Source organism: Pseudopipra pipra, chromosome 24 (assembly GCF_036250125.1).
Source record: "Pseudopipra pipra isolate bDixPip1 chromosome 24, bDixPip1.hap1, whole genome shotgun sequence".
Lineage (NCBI taxonomy): Eukaryota > Metazoa > Chordata > Aves > Passeriformes > Pipridae > Pseudopipra > Pseudopipra pipra.
Genome location: NC_087572.1, coordinates 3,911,114 through 3,921,154, shown reverse-complemented (window position 1 = coordinate 3,921,154; position 10,041 = coordinate 3,911,114). Strand labels below are relative to the sequence as shown.

At 60.1% G+C, this 10,041-nt stretch overlaps 1 protein-coding gene across 1 annotated transcript; it reads right to left on the bottom strand.

Moving 5' to 3' along the window:
- Positions 1-4,958: 4,958 nt before the first annotated feature.
- On the bottom strand, positions 4,959-9,340 carry LOC135402206 (digestive cysteine proteinase 1-like). Its single transcript, XM_064635142.1, has 11 exons — positions 9,291-9,340; positions 8,734-8,793; positions 8,370-8,462; positions 8,065-8,237; positions 7,567-7,807; positions 6,826-7,027; positions 6,280-6,473; positions 6,087-6,178; positions 5,840-6,001; positions 5,436-5,625; positions 4,959-5,305 (listed from the first exon to the last, which is right to left on the bottom strand). Exons 1-11 carry the CDS (start codon positions 9,337-9,339, stop codon positions 5,118-5,120), a joined length of 1,644 nt encoding a protein of 547 aa, XP_064491212.1. The 5' UTR covers position 9,340; the 3' UTR covers positions 4,959-5,117.
- Between the last annotated feature and the right edge of the window lie 701 nt (positions 9,341-10,041).

The window sequence follows — 10,041 nt, the reverse complement described above, 5'->3', positions numbered from 1 at the left end:
GCTGCTCACCCACCAGTCCCAGGCACAGCCAGGGCTGGGATTCCAGGGGTGGGTCTGCCCCTGGTGTGGGGAAGGGTCAGAGCAAACTGCAGCTCCCTGTGTTTGCAGCTTGGCAGCAGCTCCAGGTGAGAGCATGGGGGAGATTTGGCCCTGTTTCATTTCTGGAGTGGGGCTGGACTCGCTGCAGCCAGGGCAGGTCACACGCTGCACACACACAATAAATGCTCATTTTTCTCATCCAGTAATTGTCATTTTGTACAATGTGACACAGGGGAGGTGCTGTGAGCTGACAGCCCAGAGGAATGGGGGAATTACAGCATTTTGGAGTTAAAAACTCACTCTAAAGCCAAGACAGAGCGAGCAAAAGGCAGTAACTACTCACAGTTGTGTTAATAAACCCACGGTGTGATCTGCTCCCTGTCCTCCTGCACCCTTCCCTCTCTCAGGCATTCAGGGATACCTTGGAATCTTTGGGAAACTTCTATCCTTACCTTTTTTTTTTTTTTTTCCCCTACACCAGATGACAGAGTATTCCCAGTCCTGGCTGGTGCAATTGGAAGCTGAAATCTGAGCTGCTCAGGCTTTCCCAGGAAGGACCGGGGGAGTGTCTTGGGTTTTTAGCTCGGCTGCGTGGGTGTGCATAATAAACCCGGCTTCTGCTGTGCTTGGCTACCTCGGGGACTCGTTCTAATCACCGGGCAAATGTGCTGTGTGTAGGAGAAATGCTTAATTTCATGAAATTAGCCGCATTGTGCTGGATGCCGGGCGCTGATTGGGAAACATCCCGTCGGTGGGAAGCGGGAGGCAGAGCTTGGCAGAGGCGGGGGATGGCTGGGAACAAACCCCGCCTCGCTGCTCAGGGGCTGCCGCGCTCCCGGGAAGGGTTTTGGGGGACGAGGAGGAGGCGGAGGGTTGGGGCCGCCCGGGTTTTGGGGTTTGACAGCGCACCTGGAGGAGGGAACCGCCCGCGATCTGTTACAGGAAATCCTGGAATGATTTGGGCTGGAAGGGACCTTAAAGCTCATCTAATTCCACCCCCCTGCCATGGGCAGGGACACCTTCCACTAGCCCAGGTTGCTCCAAGCCCCGTCCAACCTGGCCTTGGACACTTCCAGGGATGGGGCAGCCACAGCTTCTCTGGGAAACCTTTTCCAGTACCTCACCACCCTCTGAGTAAAGAATTCCTCCCTAATACCCAACCTAACCCTGCCCTCTTTTAATTTGAATCCGTTCCCTCCTATCCTACCAAATAAAGCCTAAAAGTCAGGGTGTGGGGGTGGGTGTGTGTGGAGTGGCAAAATACCTCGGGCTGAAAAGGAGAGGGAATGGTTTGGTTTGAGCCCGTGAACAACAGACCTGCCAGAGCAGGCGCCAAGGGAGAAACATTTGGCTGAGGGAGAGCGTTTGTAAAGCTGCTACTGAGGGAAGTGTGAGAAGGAACCTTTAGGAAGCCGCTGCCTCGGTGATTTTCCAGGAGAGCTGCGCTGGCAGCAAAGCGGCTCCGAGCTTTGCAGAGCTTGGAAGGCTGCTCAGATTAATTGGATGCACCATTTCATCGTGGAACGGTTTGGGCTGGAAGGGATCTTAAAGATTAGCTCATTCCACGCCCCTGCCATGGGCAGGGACATTTATTTGTGCCCCAAACCCCTCTGGCTACTGTGTAAGACAGCAAAAGTGACGTGGGGTCCCCTGGATTGTGGTCTTTGCCATCCTAAAGTCTCAGGGTTTTAGGTAAAACACGTCCTTCCCCTCTGTGAACCACCTGCTCTGTCCTGGGGAGATCCAGCCCCCCTGGAGCCCCTTCCCCAGGGTGTAAGAGTGTTGTTGGGAGCTCTCCATCAACCTCTCCAACTCCCTCCCCCTCCCCCCCCCCAGGTCGTCTGGAGCATTTGAGAGCCAAGAAGTTGCCAAGGCAAGTTTGATTCAGCCCCTGTTCCCTGACACCGTCTGTGGTTCTCTGTAAATCACTAACAGATAATAATTTCATATTCTGGCTCTGCGTGTCCCCTGCCTGCTGAATAATTACCTTGTTTTGTGCGAGCCGTGAGAGGTTTTCACAGATAATTCATCCAGCGGGGAGAGGCAGCCAGATTTTGGGCTGGAGCACATTTTCTGGCCACCTGGCATTGCTGCACAAAGGTCTGTGCTGGAGCACAGCTGCCTCCGGAGGGAAGTGCCGTATCCAGGACAGCCGAGGGCAGGGCGAAGAACCAAACCCGGCTGAAATCCCGGCCGCCCTCCCTCGGAGGATAATTTAACTTGGCAAGCCCAGCCCACCCTGAATTGCTGGATGTGTGGACAGATTGATCCCACAGATCTGGATGCTCTCAGCCGCAGAGAGGCCGTTTCACTGGAAACAGGATTCCTCCCAGGAGTGGTTTGTGATGGTGAGATCCGTCTGGGCTCGCTCCCCACGGCCTGGCCGGGGCTGGGGGGGGGCTTGGAGCCCAGTGTGGAGCTGGGATTGCCTCAAGGTTCCCATCCCCATGCCAGGGGTGAGTGGATGCAGGGCAGGAGGAGAAGGGATCATCCCTGTGCCCATATCCTGGAGGCTCCCAGAACCAGGGGAATTGCTGGTGTCACTGTGCTGAGGGGGCTCCAGTCACAGAATCACTGAGGTTGGAAAAGAAAGCCGAGATCATCAAGTCCAACCTGTGCCCCATCCCCACCTTGTCACCCAGCCCAGAGCACTGAGAGCCACCTCCAGTCTTTCCTTAAACCCCTCTAGGGGTGGGGACTCCACCCCCTCAAGCATGAGACATCTCAACCCTGTCCTTCACCCCCTTCACCTGACAGAGAGCACAGTGCCCCCTTTAGCATGGACTCCATCCCATCACAGGGACATTGTTGAGTTGAAGCCACACCTCACCGTGACTGACAACCCTTTGCTGAGCATCTTCACGAATCAATTCCCAGAGAAGCATCAGGCAGGACAAACAAGCTGTTTGGAGGCTCAGGAGAACCTGTGAGGTGGCCAAACAGGCTCCCACCTCCAGCATGAGCCACCACCAGCTTGGACTTTCTCCAGAGGGATCAGTGTGCAGGCAGACACCGTCTCTGCCCGGTTTAAGCACTGGAGCACCAACCTGAAGGAGAAGTTGAGGGTCTCAAGCGGGTGTGTGGGAGGTGGGTGCCAAATCCTCTCACCTTTCACTGTCTGGGCAATGCTTGCTCCCCTAAAGCACCAACCTCAGCTGATATTTCCTCGTCAAGGCATCAAATCTGGGGAGTTTCCTGCTGCTCTGCAGGCAAGGTGCCTCTTCCAAAAGCAACCTTAAATGCAGACCTTCAGGCCAGCTTTGCTTCCAATAAACAGCAGGGTTTGGAGTGGTTGTGCTTTGCTGTGCTCTGCAAAACCTGGAGCCACTCTGAGGTTTGGGTGCCCAGGGAAGTCTGGAGGTCACGGCTCAGCCGGGCTGGGAGCCAGAACCCACGGCTGGCTCTGCAAACCTCCCTCCAGGTATGTCCTTTCTTGTTTTCTCCCTTTTCAAATATCATAAATGGGTCTGTCTTTTTTTTTTTTTTTTTTTTTTTAAGTTCCCAGCCATCCTGAACTACCCACACTCGGAACTGCAATATCCCTCCTGCCACAAATGCAGAATTTCAGTAAATGCTTCCTTGGGGGTGCAAAACCTCCAGCTCTCAGAGCCACTTGCGTGTTCAGCAGCAAATTCAGGACATCACCTCTCCAAAGGGAGCCTGAAAGTCACGGTCCCCTGAAAGTCAAAGCATGTTTTATTGACTGCAGTCAAGAGAATCAAAGATCTGGAGACCTGGACTCCCACGGAATAAACCACATTAGTCCTGTGCAGGGATCATTCCTCTCCCAGACGTGAATTCCAGTCAGCCTCCCCTGCTGGGAATGATTAAAGACCCCTTTAGCAATCAGCAAAGTGTCATATAAGCAGGTGAACAAGTGAAAGAAAACAAGGGGAAGTGTTGACCTGCCCCCCTCCGCTGGGAGCAGTCACATTGCCGGGATGGAAGTGCAGCTCCCTGGGTGCTGCCGGCTGTTTGCTGTACAAAATTGGGATGTAGCCACGGGGGATGGCACTTCTCAACCACCAAACCCTCATTCTGGGGGAAGGCACAGCGTGTGCAGATGCAGACACAAGCCAGGGGTGATTTTTCCCCTCTCCTAGGCTCCCTTCCCCAGCTGCTAGCCGGGCTTAGGCTGAGAAGGCAAACTGGGAAGCTCTCACTGGGAGCTTTAGGCTGCCTGCTGGAGCTGCCAGCTTGGCTCCAGTCCCAGGTTGGACATCAGTAGGGAGCCCAAACCCCAAGAATGAACCTTCACACCACACTGATCTCCAGCCTGGACACCCCAAGAGCAGCACCACCCTCGCCAAACCCTTGGCTTATGGTGAGGTCTCACCTGGCCACGAAGTTTTGGGGTGAAGCTCTGGAGCAAGGAGAGATGGAAGGAGCACAACAGCTCTGGAGTGGCAGCTCTGAGCCTGGCTGAGCCCCAGAATCCCCAGGCAGCCCTCCCTGAAGTGTCCTGGGTGAAATGACTCCTTTGGGTCCATCTGGGCTCCCTCCACCCAAGGGACCTTCCCCATGCTCTGCCTTCCCCCTGGCAGGTGGGGAAACGGAGTCACCGGGTGCTGATCTGTGGGGGAGCCTGGAGAGAGGCTGAGCAGAGGACCCAGGAGTCTCTCTCTTCCCAACATGACACCAACTGCTGGGATAGGGCAGAATCCTGTTGGGAACTGGAGTCTGAGCCAAGCCCAGCTTCTGAGAGAGGATTCAGGCTCCTTCCTGCTGCTGGGGAAGGGAGTGTTGGCACTTCTGGGGGTGGCACTGACAACCCTGGGGTTAAGGCACATGTAACCCAGACAGGGCTGAGCACAGGGTGGAACTCATCACACAGAGGCTGCAGAGTCAGTCACAGCCAGGGCTGTGGTTGGTGGCAGATGGGTTGAGACTGGTTGAAGACACCCCAGCAGGACACAGAATCACTTCTACAGCTTTTTATTGCCAAAATGGTTAAATACCTCTGCAGAAGGCTGGGAGCATCCTCTGACCTCCCAGCTGAGCTGCCCCACAATCACCTCCCGCTGCCCCACATCCCTCTGCCAGCTCTGCATCCATCTGGAGCTGCCCAGGAGGGGACATCAGGCCAGGATGGGGTAGGTGGCCTCGGTGGCCACGCCGCAGTTGTTGTCCTTCATGGCCATGAGGATGTAGCCGTCGTTGCCCCAGTAGGTGGACCAGGAGTTCTTGATGAGCCAGTAGCCCTTGCCGTGCAGGACCCCGTAGCCCACGGCCAGCACCGCGTGGTCCAGCGCCCACGTCTCGTTTCCTGGACGGAAGAGAGAAGAAAACAAAGCTGACTCAGTCCCTGTCTCGGAGCTAAATCCCACCCTACAAATATTTTTGCTCATCCCAGTGGCAATGAGCAGGGTATGGAGCCTCCAGGGGCCGGGACTCACCGCAGAGGGGCTCCTCGTAGACACCGTTGGCGTAGAAGGCGAAGGACTTGTGGGAGGCGTCGATGTTGACGGCCACGGGGCCATGCTTGACCAGAGCAGCCTTCAGGGCCACGGCACTGCCCGGGGCCACGCGGGCGTAGCCGGCCAGGGGGGCCACCAGCTCTGACTGGTTACAGTGACAGTAGCCATTCTGGAGTGGGAGCAGGGAAAGCTGAGGTGGCACCACGGTCCCGGGGCAGGTTGGGGTAGTGAGGAGGTGGGAGGGAGTGGGGCAGCTCAGATGGAGCATCCAAGGTGGAGCCATCCGCTGCCAAAGGGCTGATGGCTGGTTTGGGAGAGCCTGGAGGGAAGGACTGGGGAGGGGGTGGCACTGCAGCCACTCTGAGTGGCACTGCCACCCTCACCTGCCCCAGGTAGGGCCCGTAGGACTCGGTGCTGGCGATGCCCCCGTGTTTCTTGATCCACTCATAGGCTCTCCACTCCTCCCCCCCGTCACAGGCGTAGTTCCCGAAGCCCCAGGAGCAGTCGATGAGGACTTGTTGGGACAGGGGGGTCAGCACGCCGGTCTGTGGGGGGGACACGCTGCAGGAATGGGGACAGGCACCCTGCAGGCACCCCGTCCACCCCCATGGGGCACAGCCCCGCTCCCACCTTGAGGAACAGGGCACCTTCCATGGCCCCTGTGGTGGCGAAGCTCCAGCACGACCCGCAGACAGCCTGGTCCTTCACGGGGGTGACGGCGCCTGGGGACAGCGGGGTGGGGACACGTGACCAACTGGGCTGCTGGCTGTCCCTACACAGACCCCAGTGTGCACAGCTCTGGTGTCACCAGCCCCCTCCTCACCGTAGAGCCGCCAGTCGAGGCTCTCGGGCAGGATGAGGCCGGTGTGGAGCTGGGTGGGGAAGGGCTGCCCGTTGTTGGGGTCCCCGCTGCGCCGGCGGCCCCGCAGGGCTGCCAGTTCCTGGGGCGTGCGGTCGGCCAGGTGGTTCAGGGCCAGCGTGTAGGAGAGCGCGGCGCGGTTCCGGGAGTGCACGAACCTGGGGCACGGCGGGAGGGGAGTGGGGAACCCCCTCCCTCACCCCCCCCCCAGCACATCCCCTGGCATCCTGTGCCGCAGGGGTGTGAGAGGGGAGTGAGGACCCCATCCCTGAGCCCCCCCAGCCCATCCTTGTGGTCTCCTGTAACTCATGTCTGTGAAAGGGGAGTGGGGGCCCCATCCCTGAGCCCCCCAGCCCATGCCTCGTCATCCTATTCCACCTGCCAAGAGGTGAGTGGAGATCCCATTCCTGACCCCCCAGCCTGTCCCCTGACATCCTGTGCCACGTGTCTGTGAGAGGGGAGCAGGGTACCCCCTCCCTGAGCCCCCCCAGCCCCCCTGCCCTCCTGTACCTCATGTTGTGGATGAAGGTGTGCCTGCGGTGCTCGTGCTCCTCCTCGCTGCCGTAGCTCTTCCCAAACTGCTCCTTGTAGCGGTGGAAGAGGCGGTGGTGGACGTGGTCTGTGTCCGGCCCCCTCCCCACAAACTCCTGCATGGGGTTGGCCACGAGGAGGTGCTCGGGGCTGCCCGTGGGCCACTGCTCACACTGCACCCCTGCCACGAGACACGGGTGGTGCTGGTGCCTCCTGGGCTGGGCTGGGCTCTCCTGGGCCCCAAAACCATCAGGGCTGCCCGTCCCATCCAGGGGGGATCTGCATCCACACATCCTTCCAGAGCCATCTCTTGAGCTCCCACCATCCCACCCGGCACCCTGAGCATCAGGGGAGCACCCACATCACCCCAGCTCTCATCCTGCTTTTTTCCCAGGCAAACCAATTCACCAAAATTATCAGGCTCACAGAATCCTGGAACGGTTTGGACTGGAAGGGACCTTAAAGCCCATCTTGTTCCACCCCCTTGCCATGGGCAGGGACACCTTCCACTAGCCCAGGTTGCTCCAAGCCCTGTCCAACCTGGCCTTGGACACTTCCAGGGATGGGGCAGCCACAGCTTCTCCGGGCAACCTGTACCAGGGCCTCCCCACCCTCACAGGGAAGAATTTCTTCCTAATATCCAATCTAAACCCTTCCAAAAGCCCAAATTTAAGAGTGTTCAGGTGTCAGCACTGGCCGTGGGTGCCCAGGGACGCTCACCCTCGGGGAGCTGGAAGACGCCGGGCGGGAAGCGGTGGCTGAAGGAGGAATAGTCGATCTCATACTTGTCGTAGTGGGAGCCCAGGAGGCTGTTGAAGCCCCTCACCTCGTAGTGCAGGGGCACGGGGCCGTGGGCAGAGCTGCCCACCCGCAGCGTGTACACGTTCTTCTTGTGCCCCCAGTAGGAGACGTTCTGCCACACGGCGCAGCGCTGCCCTCGGAACCGCTCCTCCCGCACGCGCTGGGGACACACGGCAGGGACCGGGGTGCCACCCCAGCATGAGCTGGGGCACCCCACGGTGATGCCACCCCTACCCTGCATCCTGCCACGCCGAATGCAACCCCCCCAGTCCATCACCCACGGCCACATCCAGCCATGCGTTCACCAATTCCCACCTCACGGGGAGGTACCCCCAGACACCCCTCACCCACGCAGTGCCCTCATCCCTCCCTTTTCCTGCCCCATCCCACATCCTGGAGGGCCGTTCCCGGGCTCACCCTGAAGTTCTCCAGGCTGGGGAAGACGCTCTGGGGGGCGATGAGGGCCCCGATGGTGCCGTTGATGCGGAAGCACTTGCGGACGTTGAGCTCCGTCTCCGTGGTCTCCGGGGTCACCTTGAAGCTGGCACCGAAGGGCTCCATGGAGCCAAACTGGTAGGTGACCACTTGGCCTGCGGGCAGGGAACGTCAAGCCTGGCACAGTGATGCCTCTCGGGGCTCTCCTGGTGTTTTCCCCAGAGGTGCTGGGGCAGAAGGAAGGGGATGCTGAGGGGTCGGGGGGCCGGACCCCCTTCTGCACCCACCACCATAGTACTCGATGCGGCTCTTCCCCCCCGTGAGGTTGTACCAGGCTTCAAAAGGCTCCCTGATCTCTGCATAGGGCAGGCTGATGATTCCTGTGGGCACAGAGAGGCGGGACTTGGGGGCTGTGGAGCGGGGCTGAGCCTCAGGGGCATCCCCTGTCCCCCTTCCCTGACCCTCTGGAGCACCCCAGGGTCCTGCAGCATCACCCCGTGGTCCCCCCCAGCAGCACCCCACAGCCCCGAGCACCCCAACTCCGGCATTCCTGGGGGAATTGGAGCCTCCTTGCTCAGGCATGTCAGGTGGGAGCCACTGGCTGGAGGTGCAGGACCCCCTTGGGCTGGGCACCCTGTCCCTGAGCAGTACCTGTGACATGGTAGATGTCCCCAAATGTGGGTGTCTCCAAAGGACCTCTGCACTCTGCTCCTGCAAGAAAAACGGAAACAAACCCCAACGCCCCTGATTTCCCATCTCCCCACCGCAGGGGCTGGCAGCAGTGCTGGCCCTTGGCCTGCTGTCTCTCAGGAGAGGGGGACAGACCCAGGGGAGCCTGTGCTGGTGGCAAGGCAGGGCACACACTGGGGGTCCCCAAGCCAGGGGTCCCCACTCCTCCACCCGCCCTCTGGCCGACCAAGAGTCCCCCCAGCACATCTCCAATCTCCTTGGGGGTGTGACCAGCTCAGGGGCACCCCAAAGCCCCCCCTGCACACCCCAAATATACACCCCCCTATAGAACTCTGCCCACTGCCCTGCCACAGCTCCAGGAATGGGGACAGGGACAGAGCAGCCTCGTCCCAGGGCAAAGACCCTCAGTGGCCCAGGACCACCACAGTGCCCAGGGCGAGGGGCATGATGGCATCACCCCGGGATGGGGGCACAGCACCCACCCCCCCACCCCGAGCCCAGCCAGGGTGAGGGCTCACCCAGCAGCACAGCAGCCCCCAGCACCAGCAGCCCCCCCAGCCCCTCCATCCTGCCCACGCTGCTGCCCTGCACCCACGGGTGATTAAATACCACCGGTGAGTGGGCAGGGAGCTGCGGGCAGCCAACGGGCACAGCCCCCCCCTTCCCCGGGCTGGGATGAGACCGGGGGAAGGCGGGGCTTTGTCTTGCCCCCCTGTCCCACCACGGGCACTCCCCCATCCCTTCCCACCCACACCAGGGGGGTGCTCATGCCGTGTGCTGGTGGGGCTTGGGGAGGGGGGGTCAGGGTGGGACCCCGGCCCCTGTGGGTGCCCCATGGGTTGGGGGTTTGGGGATGGGTGCTGGGGGTGTCCCTGTGCCCCCACCCATCCCCGGTGGGGCAGTTTGCCAGCCAGGATCTGCTGCAAGCAGGGGGAGCATCTGCAGCAACTGGAGGGCAACAGGGTGCAGTGACACCCACCCAGGCACCCCAGAGCCCCCCTGGGGTGGGACAGGAGCCAAGGCGACCCCACCAAAGGGGAGACAGAAAGATGGGGAGGTGAGGGCTGTTTGCACCCCTGCATCCTTATGGATACACCATCAGGACTGCGATTAGAGGGGGTTTCATTGGAAAAAGGGGGAAAAAATGCAGATAAAGTGTGGGGAGCAACACGGCAAAACAGCCCTGGGGAGGAGCGGGTGCAGAGTGGCCTTCACCCCTCCCACTTGCCGCGTGTCCAGCTGGCCCCCGGCCCAAGGTGACAACGAGCC

Bases quoted from the DNA above. Each gene is read 5' to 3' on its own strand.
- LOC135402206 (XM_064635142.1), bottom strand. From the start codon at position 9,339: ATGGAGGGGCTGGGGGGGCTGCTGGTGCTGGGGGCTGCTGTGCTGCTG. The intron at 7,028-7,566 runs GTGAGCGTCCCT...GTCTCGTGGCAG, and splicing joins CGTCTTCCAGCTCCCCGAGG to GGGTGCAGTGTGAGCAGTGG. The intron at 6,474-6,825 runs GTACAGGAGGGC...GCCGTGCCCCAG, and splicing joins ACCTTCATCCACAACATGAG to GTTCGTGCACTCCCGGAACC.